Raw genomic sequence first — 14254 nt, forward strand, 5'->3', positions numbered from 1 at the left:
CAACTCTCTATGATGAGAAGTTATAACAAGTGTATTTTTCAAAAAAAAAATATAACAGGAGTGAAATGAAGGAGATTTTCATATCAAGTACTCTGGAACTGTGGCAAGCTTATTAGAGATTTGGATCCTTTAAGAGCATCGAAAATCTTCAGGCTAAAGAGGTATATAGCCAAGAGGCAATCATATATGGCCAGGCCATGCTAAGGCCGAGGACGGTGGCCCACCACACAGTGTGTGTCTTCTTATTCCACTGTTTTGTCAAATTGAATTTGGAACTGAATGTGTGAACTCAGTGTTCTGGCAGATCGGAAACAAGTTTTTTGTGCAATCCAATCTTTATATGATACAGACCTCATATAAAAAACTGAGAGATGGCAGGTTAGAGTGCTAATTTCCTAGCATGTATTTCTGGATCTGCGATGACCATGTTCTAATCATCTCCTTCAGCCATGAGGACAGGGTTAGGTTAGACAAATTGGTTCTAGATTGGGAAGAGTTCTGATCATCTAGCTGTAAAAAATTCTCTTCTTTACATAAATTTGACTTTTGATTTAAAATGCTCTGCAGGACCCAACAGAAGATGCCCTACATCTTTAGTGGAAGAAGTACAAAAGGGTTGCAGTTGAGGCGAGGCTGGGAACACAGGATGCATGGATGGTGATGTAGAGGCTTCTCACTATTTCCATCGTGTTTTATTTTTTCCTTGCCACAGTTCTATTTATGCGTTGGGCAGCTGATTCGACTGGTTAAATTTTAACCACGCCGATTCTTCCATGTTTCTTGACCATAGCCTTTTTGATTGGGTGACAAAAATATTCTTATCATTAAAGTAAGTCTGTTTCTGAAAGTTTAAGTTGTATAGGTGAGCTTGATGATCTGCCATAAAATATATTTTTTGTGAGAAGACGGCTGGAATCTTGGTAGAAGAATACCATGCTGAAATCTGAAGAATGCACTTATATAAATTACCCTAAAATAACAGGAACTATCAAAATTTGAGATGTTTTATATGGTTCAGAAAATATGGTTATACTTTTGTTTTGTTGGCTATGAGATTAACGAAGGGGACCTTATGTTGGCTATGAGATTAGCAAAGCAGGACCTTAAGTTGGCTGATCAAAGATACTCTTAACTAGCGTTGCTTTGTAAGTTTGCTGCAAAGAGAGGCGTCCACCACCCGGGGCCGTCCCGGTGACCAACTGCTGGGACAACAGCAGTGGGATGTACGTGTACCTCGGGGGAATCTATGGCACAGGCCAGCCGCCGGTGAATGAAGGGAGCTGCGATACCTCCATATTTCCTGTGCTCGGGGCAGAGCCGGCAGGCATGACGGCGGCCAATTATAGACAGCTCATAAAGGGCGGGTTCCTATTGGAGTGGGAGCCTGTCGGTGACTGCAATGTCTGCAAGGCAAGCGGTGGGCGGTGCTGCTACGATGCCAACACATCAGCGTTCGCGTGCCTTTGCTCAGATGGTAGCATGCACCCGTCCACTTGCGGTAAGCTGCCTGCCACGATGAGATGCATATTTTCTGTCAGGATATGCAATACCATCACTATATTGAAAGTTCACTATGATAGGTCAGAATTCTAATAATGTTTTGCTGTCTAAAGTATTATAGTATACCTAATGTTGTAAGCTGCCTCATGTTCAGTTGCTCACCTCTAAATGTACCTTTTTTGCACTTTCAGTTTCGCTGTGTGCTGCGGCTATCTTGGTTTTCGCCTGTCTTGCATGTCTGATGTACCACCAGAAGAAAAATATAAGATCAGCAATCTTCAGAATTTACGCCAGCAACACATCAAATATCGACGAAATGCTAAGAAAATGTGAATCTCTTGCCCTGAAGAGGTATAAGTACTCACAACTGAAGAAAATAACAAGATCGTTCAAGGACGAGCTAGGAGAAGGTGGATATGGTGTGGCATACAAGGGAAGCCTGCAAGATGGCAGAATGGTTGCAGTGAAGCTACTGAAAGGATCAAAAGGCAATGGAGAAGATTTTCTGAATAAAGTTATGAGTATCTGCCAGACTTCTCATGTTAACATTGTCAAGCTACTCGGTTTCTGTTTACAGGGATCCGAGCGAGCGCTTGTCTACGAGTACATGTCCAATGGTTCTTTGCAGACGCACATTTATACAGAGAGTTCCAAACAGGCCATTGGATGGGAGGTGTTCCTAAAAATTGCAATCGGTATCGCACGAGGGTTAGAGTATCTACACCAGGGTTGCAACACCCGCATCATCCATTTCGACATCAAGCCTAACAACATCCTTCTAGATGATGAGTTCTGTCCCAAGATTGCAGATTTTGGTTTGGCAAAGCTATGCCACCTGAAGGACAGCGTCCTTTCAATGGCTGAAGCGAGAGGGACGGTTGGTTTCATCGCACCAGAAGTGTTCTCTAGGGGTTTCGGGGTCGTCTCGACAAAGTCAGATGTTTACAGCTACGGGATGATGCTCCTAGAAATGGTTCAAGGGAAGAAGGATCAGAAAGGAAAGGCAGACAGTTCTAGTGAATCGTTTTTTCCACATTGGGTTTGGGATAATTTGGTGAGGGAATTGCATGGATCTGAAGCAAAATATGGGACTGAAGAAATTGTAAGAAGGATGACCTTGGTTGAATTGTGGTGCATACATATGAACCCTGAAAGCCGCCCGTCCATGAGCAGGGTTATAGAGATGTTGGAGAGGAAGATGGGTGAATTGGAGATGCCTCCCCGGCCGTTCCTCTGTTCTCCAGTGTACTCAACAACAGTTTCATCTTATGCATCTGTCCAAGTTATGATGCCTTCACCGTGATATGCATCAGTGCATGCTGAAACAATATTTTTCAAAAAATATTGCAGCAGTGTACATGTAATTATTCTAAGGGTTACAGTTTAAACCTACTTGTATTTTTGGTATTTAGGATTTAGAAATTAAGAATGTAATTACCAGTTTGAAGAGTTGCCTTCCAACTGATTTTTTTCGACAAAGGGTGAATTTTATTGTCTCAAAATAAAGCATCAAGGGGATACAAACACAATGTAATTACCAGTTTGAAGAGTTGCCTCTGCATACTTAGGATGCACACGCCCAGTGTCTTCCAACTGATATTAGGGCTAATCAACGGATTTGATCATCAGAGCATCAACGAGTTTCTTCAAGGCCTTCTCCTGTTTCCCAGGGCTTCTCCGAATTATGAACCACGCAACGGGTCAGAGAAGACTCAACACACATATTAGGCTCAGTTCTTTTGGGCGGCTTAAAAAATAAGTTGCTTCTCCCCAGCTTAAAAATTAAGCCACTTCCTAAATTTGTTGAAGCTTCTAAATTAGTTATCCCATAACTAGTTCACAAGCCCCAATGCATGAAGGAGGTGGCTTACGGGGAAAGCTGGGGAGGAGGCGGCTTATTTTTTAAACCGCCAAAAGAACTGGCCTTAGACCGAAACCCTTTTAGAAACGTTGATTTTTCAAAACAAGAGAAACATCTGCACAGTGCACCGACTGAACAATCTCATCTGTAGTCAATAAGTGCTGCCAGGGTGTTGCTGACAACTTGCAATAACCCAACGTGTTGGCGGAGAGAAAAGTAAACATGACCAAAATAGTACATGTTCTTGTTCTCACCGTGCCACCGGCACACCAGCCAGAAGCAACTCGACTTGCATTACTATGACATGTGAAAGCTGTTGGGTGCAATAAGCCGCGGCGACGAGTTCAACACACCGGGCGCGTGTATGGGCGCGCGTCAGGTGTGCGGGGCGCGTCGGGTCCGCAGCGAGTCGAGTGTGTGCGTGCGTGTGGTGCATGGGCGTGTCCGTGCAGGAGTACACCGCACGGGTGTGTGTGTAAACTAGGTCATTAGGCGATCCGGGTGCAGCGGGAGCGCCAGGTCGTGCGGGCTAGACGCGGGGTGCGCGCGCGGAGCGCGTCGCGGGGCGCGCAGAGCGGGCCGATCAGAGCGCGGGTGTGGGCAGGAGCGAGTGGGTCGGAGCCCAACGTTGCCCGGGTATAAAGGCAGCTGCGGTGATCGTTGTAATGGCATGGTGTTGTGCTGAGTACGTGCTCAGGAAGTGGCGTTCGTGCGCCGGAAAATCCATCGTGTCCCCATGCCTTTCTTCTTCCTCTGAACTTCTTCTTCCTCGGTGAGAGCTACGGCGACAGAGAGAGCTAGGAGGAGTGAAGCGAGGAGTTGGCGGTGCAGTCATTTAAATGGCCGTGCAGTCATTGTCAGCAGCCGTAGTTGCTTAGGAAGAGCTTAGTAAGTGTTAGTTCTACCAGCCCTGGCAAAGCATAACAAGTTCTTTTTAGTGGAGTGCTACAGCTACAGCTTCAGTAGGTAAGCTTTCTGAATTCAAATTTTCCTAAAACAATTGCAGGAAGTGGCAAGACTGTAAGAGTATATTCTCAAATTAATTAATCAAGCGCATCTTAATTCAGTGTTGTCTGAGAAAACCTATTCCCTGATATGCAACCGCCAGGTGTGAAGGGTGGAAGATGGCCAGGAGGACCTGGGAATGGGATGCCTCTGTTCAAGTGTTGACCAGAGATATTTGAGACTGGAATGGCGAAGGGGACTAGGAAGATGATTGATATTGTTTCTTCCTGGATACAAAAAATACAGTACTCTATCGTACCCACAAAAGAAAATCCCTTGCATGCAACATCCCAGGTGTAAAGGGTGGAAGATGGCCAGGACCCATGGTGGCTCTGGTGAAGTGTGAGGAGAGATTTCACACTGGAATGATAAAGGAGACTAAGGAAGTAGATTGATATTGTTCTTCCTGAATTCAAATAATGGTAAAATGCCCAGTTTACATAGTGCTTCCTGTATAATTTCCTCTTACCTCTTCTCTTCTTTTTTTACAGCAGTGGTAGTCTCAATAGTTGTCCAGCCACTCAGTCTCTAATTTACAGAGACTCGGCTCATGACAGGTTCCATTTGAAACTAGTATAGCTTGCAAGTTAGAATTGTTGCATCAGCATTCTGTAGAATGAATTTTCGTCGGGGGAATGAGATACCTTTGCATGCATCCTGGATAGGAGCAGTCACTAGATATACTTGCTTGGCCGACTATTGGATCCATGGTCCATGGCCATCAATACACAAATAAAAGGACAGGCTAGTATAGTTCTGTAAAATGAAAGAAAAATCATTGGTTCCATGTTGAAGTATTATGAATAATGATCCGAAAAAAAAGAAATAGCTCATAATGAGATTTAAAGTTTTGAACATCACTGACATGCCTACAACTTGTGTCACACGGTCAACAATTTAAAGCGAGACTGCAGCTGCTATCGCTGGGCACTTGACCAGGAAAGGAGCCAGTTTTGACCACTTGTTACCAGGCCAAAAGAGGACCTTTTGAACCGTTCATTCCAGTTATTGACCAGTCTCATCCAGTGACTGAATTGCTCAGTCTAGACCGAGTCAACAAGACAGCAACCTGTGTTGAGCCCCAGTTTAAAACTAGAGTAAAGCAACCTACCTTTCCACTGAACCATCTCCTCTGTTCCTCCCTGCAGCTATTTGCGATGTTCCGCGCCTGTCTGCTCTTATGGATCTTAGCATCTTCTTTACAAGACTCAAGAACAACGAGCATGGCGCAAGAAACAGCAAGCTGCCCACCCAAGGCCTGCGGCAACCTGACCATCTCGGATCCATTCTGGCTTGTCCAAGAGCAAGGAATGGAGAGGCCATGTGGTTTGATAGACTACCAGGTCTACTGCTATAACAACAGCCCATTCCTGAGGAGCACCATCCATGATGGGTTTGGAATCGTCAACATCTTCTACAAGAATCGCACATTCCTCACTGCCGATATTAACAAAATGGAGGACTTCAACCGCTGCCAAGTTCCAATCACCAACACATCCTTCAAAATCGGCTTTCTGCCATTCAATATCAGCCATGCCAACCGAGACCTGCTGTTCTTCTATGATTGCATCGGTAACCCAGTGGTGCCGCAGCTGCGACATGGACTTGTGCCGATGCATTGTGGCAACAACTCGTTTGTTCATCTCGGACGAGGGCCCTACAATGCTTCTCATGACTATGGAGAGTACTTCATTGAGGGTTGCAAGACCACCCTCGTGCCAGTACTGGGAGCATCAGCAAAAACGGCGAACGCAGGTGACTATGAACAATTAATCAGGGATGGTTTTCTTTTATCATGGCCGGCGGTACCTGATCAGTTTTCAAGAGAAGGTATGATTAGCAGCTGGTAGTATCACTTCGTGTACTTTACTTGCTAACACTTAGTCATATACATGCAAATATGCAATGCAAATAAAATAATAGCCTTTACATAATTCCGATGCATAAAGATATAGGTATTGAAAGATGCCAGTTGTGGACGAGGATTATTTGTTGCACAGAGTATGCTATATGCTGGATTCCATCTGTTTGTTTTCACCATATATGATCTGTAATGAATCAATGTTCGCCAAGTGACGAAATTAGGAAATGAAATGAAGTGCCAACCATATTGGAATCGTCTTAATCATTTAACTACACATGCTTCACACAATTATTCTATATTGCAATGGTTCATTTTTATGTTTTTTATTTTATTTTGTGATTGATACTTACATTGACTAATTAACCATAATAATTTCTCTGCAGATGGTAGGCACAACAAGAAGTTGATTTTGCTAGGTATGTCTATCATTGCTTCTGCTCAGAAAATACATAATACTTCATCACAAACTTCCATCCAACAATGCTATCTAAAGGCGAACTGCTATGTCTAAAATTAACTGAATTATGGAAATTTCTAATTTAAGGACGTGAAACTGAAAGATTCCTAAATGGCTGTATTAAAAAAGAAATAGCTTACACAGTCTCATACATATACCGATGTAGTGATGTACTATCAACTTTACTAAATGATGCTCACTTTTCGTTTTTTTACAGTTTCTCTGGCTGCCACAATTAGCTTGCTAACATGTCTAGTTTGGGGGGTGCACCGACAGAAGCAAAGGATTAGTCTTCTTATCCTCCCAAAGCAGACTCGTAATAAATCGAGCATGGAAGAAATGCCAAGGAGTGTTGACACACGAACACGTCACGTGTACCCTCGACGCCGGGGGTGATGCACCGCAGTTCACGTCGAAGGAGACCCGACCGACAGCACGATACGCAAGACAGTCGGCGGTGCTTTTGCAGACCCGAAACCCCACACGCCCGGGAGGGACCCCGTCAAGGAGTGCGGCGGCTATGGGCTGCCCTAGGTCGATTCGCTCGCCCCTAGAGCCTCGTGGATTGCTGCCCTCCAACGTGAAGAACGAACGAAGAACGAGAAAGAAAGATACAAGGGTAGGGAATAAAGATAGATGAACACAAAAGTGTAATAGATTGATTGGTTCGATTGGTTTTGTTCAATCGGCCGTCACCTCTCATCTATTTATGAGGCGGCAGGACTTCCCGTACAAGAAAAGGACTAAAAATTCCGTCCAAAACATCAAAAACCCTAACCTAACTCGGACAGGAATCTTTGGTAATTTCTCGGACCAACTCGGTCTCACCGATTGGTTCATTTCGGTCCTACCGAGTCAACATTGCCAACTCTCTGGTAAATTTTCGGACCAACTCGGTCTCACCGATCAAATCAACTCGGTCGGTCCGAAATGACTCTGCAGCTTCTGTTTCTGATCTTGTTTTGCCTCCACAGGTTGCATACGACCTCGGATTAAGACAATTTTTATATCAAAATCCACCGTTTTGACGAGACGCACAACTTTGCAGTTGTAACTTTTTCCATCTGAGGCCATCTTAATTAGGTTTCATGCCATTCTTGAATCTGGTGTCAACATGGGTATCTCCGAAATTGTCATATATTTTGCACTTGAGCTTCGTTTTGGTCCATCTTCATATTTATTTCGATCATCTTGACGAGGGCCATCAAATGGTGACATGAATTCATAATTTCAACCTCATTCCAATACAGACTCAAGTCACTCTTTGCGATCATGCCATTTTTGAGCGTCAACAAGGAGGTATGGATCTTTGGCTCCGAAAAGGTACAAGTACTCAGAACTGAAACAAATGACTAGCTCATTCAAGGATAAACTTGGAGAAGGTGGATATGGCACAGTATTTAGGGGTAGCCTACAAGATGGCTGTGTGGTTGCTGTGAAGCTCCTAAAAATTTCCAAAGGCAACGGAGAGGAGTTCCTAAATGAGGCAATTAGCATTGGTAGGACATCACATATTAACATCGTTGGTCTGCTCGGTTTTTGCTTAGAAGGAGCTAAGCGAGCCCTTGTTTATGAGTATATGGCTAATGGTTCACTGGAGAAGTATATTTACACAGAGAATTCAGATCTGGTTATTGGATGGGACAAGTTACAGCAAATAGCCCTTGGCATCGCACGAGGATTGGAATATTTGCATCAAGGATGTAGTACTCGCATCATCCATTTTGACATCAAGCCTCAGAATATACTTCTAGATCAAGATTTTTGTCCCAAAATTGTAGATTTCGGTTTAGCGAAACTGTGTCACCTCAAGGATAGCATCCTCTCAGTCGCCGAAGCAAGAGGTACCATTGGATTCATTGCTCCAGAAGTATTCTCTAGAGGTTTTGGTGTCGTTTCGACAAAGTCAGATGTTTATAGCTATGGAATGATGCTGCTGGAAATGGTAGGGGGGCGTAAAAACAGAGAAAAAGATAATATAGAGAGCTCAAGCGATGCCTATTTCCCAAACTGGATTTATGACAATATAGCAGAACATGTACAAAGTTGTGAAATCATCTGCGGCCTTGAAGAGACCATGAGAAAGATGGCTTTAGTTGGGCTGTGGTGCATACAAACTAACCCCGGAAACCGTCCTACGATGAGCAAGGTGATTGATATGTTGGAAAAGAGCATCAACGAATTGGAGATGCCACCGAAGCCCTTCCTTTCCTGTCCCTGAATCCCGTCACATTAGTCGTCTCACACATGTTATGATTACTCATAAGATTTTCTGCATCCCCTGCCCTGCTACCATAGCCAAAAGTAGGATGAAGTGGATAAATGTAAATTCGATTTAAAACTGCATCTACCATTAAGATCTTCTAGTGTGTGAACTGTGTAAAAGAAATGTGAATTTTCAGACGTTACATCGTGTCTCTCAGAATGGCTGTTCGAGATTATTGTACTTGCTACGAGTCAAAGCACAAATAACCAAATAAAAGCTGTTTGGGTGATTCATGTGTTTGCGTTTCTGACTTTCGAAATGCACCTAGCCCTTTTAAGTTTGGGGCAGACAGCTACCAAGATCCATACACACAAGCAACAGCTAGGCCTCGAAACCGTAATAAGCATCCTTCAGGCTATATTCTAATTACGACCTGACCAGACCCAACAAAATTCAGTAATCTGAATTGGATGGATGCATCATTTTTGTGAAGCTAAACATTGCAACAATGCATTTCAAGATTGAATGATATCCACGAGCCTAGCTTATAAACTTAAGAGACATATTAACAAACACCAAAAATCCTTAGTAAGAGTAGACAAACTGACCGTTGAAGAAGCTGAAGGCGCACACTTACTTCCCCTCTCTTGCTGCTCTTCGCGACCACCCAATCGAATAGCACCGCCATTTTCCTTCACGGGCGAACAGACGCGGCGGCGACCATGGCTCTGTTCCTGGCGGGGCTCAGATCTGTCACGCCCTAGGGGCGGCGAGGTTCGCCGGAGTAGTGATCGGAGGTGGAGGAGAAGACCTAGATCGGGAGAGCGAGGTAGGAAGGTAAGAGAAGGCAGCGAGAGGATAAGATTCACACTTTCATTTCAAATGATCGATGCCTTCTTACAGAGGCCAACTGCACCGTTGCTGGTAGCTATATTTCCACGGCTGCACGAAGTTCTTCCTTCAGTCCCATAACAAAACGAGTGACCAGGAAAGTGTTGCTGATGGTCGGCCCATAGAGCCTGATGTGATACACTAATTGCTGGAACTGCTGTTTATATTCTTCCACTGAACCACTTTGCTTGAGCAGCATTAACTCTTTCATCCTTTCTCTATGTATATTCACATCAAATTCCTGTAACACTGCAGCACAAAATTGTTCCCATGTATGAAAGGCACTCTGCTGTTTGAACGCCTGATACCAGTGTGCTGCATTGTCAGTGAGGTACAGAGAAGCAGACGTGACTCTGAAATTGTCCGGGATGTGGTACAGACGAAAAAAGGCCTCGCACTTGTCCAACCAGATCCTAACATCCGTGCCATCAAACCGAGGGAAATCCATCTTAGGCATCCACTGTCGTCTGCTCGATTGATCCTCTATTCCTTGAACTGTCGCGTGATCAATTGGGGCTGGAGGATGTACCTGGGAAAAACGCAGAGGCGGACGTGGTGGTGGCCCTGGCATGACGCCCAAAATGCCGTTCGTCACTCCTGAGGCTGTTGGGGATGAACTCTCGCCAAATTCGTGCGGCATGGGCTGCTTCCCCAGGTGAACGGCGCGCGCTTGCTCTTGCTGAACCTTGCCCAGGGTGTCGCACGAGAGGTTCACCTTCATCTGGACCTGGTCGATGCGGGTCGACTGCTCGGTGAGCTTGGCGTCAAGGGCTTCGAGCTGTTCGCTGATGCCGTCGACGACCGTCAGCTTGCTCTGCGCCGCACGCAACTCGGCGAATTCCTGCAGCATCCGCTCCTGCAGCGCCTCCATCTCGTCCGCGAGGAAGCGCGTCTGCGGGTTCGGCTTGAATGTCGTCGTCGCGGCTCGTTTTCCCCAAATCAACCCACCTTAGGTCGGGAATTACGCAGATCAACCCAAAGGGGATCCGCGACCGTCGCCTTGGATTTGCCGGGTACGATTCGGGAAAAAAAATTGGGCGCGGCGGAGCGACGACTCTGATACCAGATTGTCACGCCCTAGGGGCGGCGAGGTTCGCCGGAGTAGTGATCGGAGGTGGAGGAGAAGACCTAGATCGGGAGAGCGAGGTAGGAAGGTAAGAGAAGGCAGCGAGAGGATAAGATTCAGACTTTCATTTCAAATGATCGATGCCTTCTTACAGAAGTCGACCGTTGCTTATATATGCACGGTTCGATTACAGGCCGGCCGACCCACTACTCAACACCTACACACGCACCCAAGGCCCACTTGCCACTTGAATTACCCACCCTCTTCTCCTGTCCTCTGCTTGCCGTCGTCCCTGACTGTCGTCGGTGCCTTGGTACTGACAAGATCGCCCTGCCGCGCGTTACTCTCCTTCGTCATTGCCCCCGCGGCCCCGTGGCCGTGGCAGGCCATGCGATCACGTGGCGGGAGGGCCAAGAGACTCTTCGCTGCGCGGCTCACGACGGCAGCAGCGCAGCACCGACACGGGAGGGAGGTGGCGCCGCGAATCGAGGCATGGCCGCCGGCAGATTTGGGTGCGACTGTGAGGCACTAGCTCGCCTCGCCCGCAGGCAACAAGTTCGCGGGCCGGCCCAGAATCTCTGACGTCATGATGACGCAACGTACTGTTTTTCTTTCTTTTCTTTATTAATTTATATTTACCCCTCAAAAAAATAGTTTATATTTTCTGTTTTTATGTTTGTTTCTATTTTTTAACTTTTGTTTATTTTCCCTTTCCCTTTCACTTTGCTAAAGTGTTCACCACAGATTTAAAAAATTTGAATCACGTATTTAGAAAATGTTAAACATGCATAAAAAAACTGGTGCTGGTGCTCAAGAAAAATGTACAATGGGTATGAAAATAAGTAATCACAAAACACATGCATTTGAGAGACATTTTAATCACCTATTTTAAAAAAATAAACATATATAAAAAATGTTTTAGGTCTATATAAAAAAGTAGCACATGTATTAAAAGTTTTGAACGTAAAAACACCAATTTAGAAAAATGTTGATTGCGCATCAAAAAATGTTAATCATACATTTAAATATGTTAAATATGTATAAAATTCCTAATATATACGGAAAATTCACAGTGTGTATGAGAAAAAGGAGTCATCAAGCATACATTCAAAAAAATGTTAATGTATACGAAAATGTATACGTTGAACATTTATAAAAAATGTACTGTGTGCATGAAAGAAAGAGTTAACTTCAAACAAAATTGAAAAACTATATTAATATTGTATTTGAAAAAGTTTAAACATGCATAAAAAACAATATTTCAGATGTATACAAAAACTGTACAACGTGTATGAAAAAACAAATTCCTATATATACAAAGAATGTACATTGTGTGTGAAAATAGTAGGCATGTGTTAGAAAAATGAGAAATAAGCAAAGAAAACAAATAAAAAACAGAGAAAAAAGAAGACAAAAGAAACATAGAAAATTTAAAATATTAAAAATGAGAAAAAATGAAAATGGCAATGAAAAACGAAAAAGAAAATTAGGAGAAAACAAATAAAGGAAACAACCGAAGAATATTAAAGAGAAATAGAAAAAAAGGAAAAAACCATTTAAAAGTGAACAGTGTAACCAGTTGAAAACACACACTATAGTGATGGGCTGGCCCAGTAGTGTATAGAAATAATGTACAACATGTATGAAAGATATAATGAAAATGACAATGAAAAACGAAAAGGAAAAACAGAAGAAAACCAATAAAGGAAACAACCGAAGAATATTAAAGAGAAATAGAAAAAAGAAAAAAAACCATTTAAAAGTGAACAGTGTAACCAGTTGAAAACACATATTATATAGTGATGGGCTGGCCCATTAGTGTAGTGCTCGGAAATGCTTCAGGCGAGACCGAAGGTACACTCGCTATAAGTGAGATATAGAAGTTGCGCCAAAATGCTGAACATGTGACTTCATCATATGCGAGTATGGCCAGCACCCTAAGGAGAGCACACCCTGGGTCAACTAGCGATCACATGCTGCCTCGTGTGGCCCGGCCCACCAACTCGAGCTGGTGGCTTGCTTGGGGCATCTCCCTTCGGTTCGGTCCCCTAAAAAACTCCCTTCGATTCGGTTGATCATTTGACTTGACCCGTTAACCATTGCCATTTTGGAAAAAGTTAACTAATGAACAAAGTTTGCGGGTTTAAAGAAAGTTCACGGATTTCAAAAAATTCATGAACTTGATTTTTTTAGTTACACGGATTCAAAAAAAATGATGAATTTAAAAAAATGCGGATTTGGTAAATGTTCAAAAAATTGAAAAGGCTTGTGAATATTAAACGTTCATAAAAAATTTTAAAACCATGAATTTTAAAAATATCATTAATTTGAATAATAATAAAAAACAAAAAAACAAACAAAATGTGTCCTAGAAAAACCATGGTAAAACACTTGGAATAAAATTGATAAACCTTCTAGAAGGTTTCCAAAACGGGAGAGAAAAACCAAGCAATGCGAGCATATGATGCGAAGAGAAAGTATTACCTGTACCTGGGTGACCCGTTACAATAGAACATGCTTCGGGATGGTGTGTGCCTTTTACCATAAGCAGTGTATCCGGCGCATGAAGCGCTAAATAGGATATGGCTCACTCTGCGGTCACATCCCAAACACACATAATTGGTCTGCTGGCCGAGACTTATCCCTTCGATCTTTTTATTGAAAAATCCACGTGCCCGATCACCACAATAGTTCTTAGTTTTGGGATGAAGGCAGTCTAGCTAAACTGCCATTGTTACATACAAATACAATTGGCAACGACTCTAACCGCCCCAGTCAAAGCTTTCCCTCACACCGTCGCATCAATCCTCCTCCTCATCCCCACCTAGCAGCTTCGTCAGCGGCAAGAGGGGTGGAGACCCGTCCGTCTATTTCTTTTTTCTCCTTGGGTTTCGTTTCCCTGATGATATCAAGGAGGTGGTGACGGTGATGGCGTGCTGGAATAAGGTTTCTCTAGTATCTCCCTACCTTGATGGCATCCGATCTAGCGTCGATGAAGGTACCGTGAGAGTTTGTGTACCCGGATATGTTGGCTCTCTTTACATCCTGGTGTTTGTTGACTGTTGTGTGATACTTCTGCAAGATGGATAGTGATCTTCCCTCCCAACAAATGTGAGTGACGTTTTTCTTCGTCAATGGAGTTTTCATTGATCCAAGGACTTGTTGTCATGACCAGGTGCATTTGTCCTCTACTTGGGTGGCTCATGCGCCTAAAGAAACCTCAAAGAGGATTTCCTTGGTGGAGTCCTCGTGGCGGCGATGTTGGTTCCTAGATCCAATGATATTCTTCTTGGCGTGGATGGTTCTCATCAACGGAAACTCATTGCAAAGTATATTATGTAAAATTGCAATTATGTCGCTCTTCTCTGAATAAAGAAGCTTTGTGTCAAAATCACCATTCTACC

At 43.8% G+C, this 14254-nt stretch overlaps 1 protein-coding gene and 1 pseudogene across 1 annotated transcript; both read left to right on the forward strand.

The window, feature by feature from the left end:
* Positions 1-371: 371 nt before the first annotated feature.
* LOC119279199 (LEAF RUST 10 DISEASE-RESISTANCE LOCUS RECEPTOR-LIKE PROTEIN KINASE-like 2.1) lies at positions 372-2803 on the forward strand. The gene is made up of 3 exons (XM_037560535.1): positions 372-378; positions 1151-1498; positions 1692-2803. Exons 1-3 carry the CDS (start codon positions 372-374, stop codon positions 2801-2803), a joined length of 1467 nt encoding a protein of 488 aa, XP_037416432.1.
* A 2786-nt stretch (positions 2804-5589) lies between these two features.
* LOC119279200 lies at positions 5590-8985 on the forward strand (annotated as a pseudogene).
* Positions 8986-14254: the final 5269 nt, after the last annotated feature.

This window comes from Triticum dicoccoides, chromosome 3B (assembly GCF_002162155.2).
Source record: "Triticum dicoccoides isolate Atlit2015 ecotype Zavitan chromosome 3B, WEW_v2.0, whole genome shotgun sequence".
Taxonomy (NCBI): Eukaryota; Viridiplantae; Streptophyta; class Magnoliopsida; order Poales; family Poaceae; genus Triticum; species Triticum dicoccoides.

Coding starts and splice junctions, on each gene's coding strand:
- LOC119279199 (XM_037560535.1), top strand. Junction 1,499..1,691: donor CATGCACCCGTCCACTTGCG/GTAAGCTGCCTG, acceptor TTGCACTTTCAG/TTTCGCTGTGTGCTGCGGCT.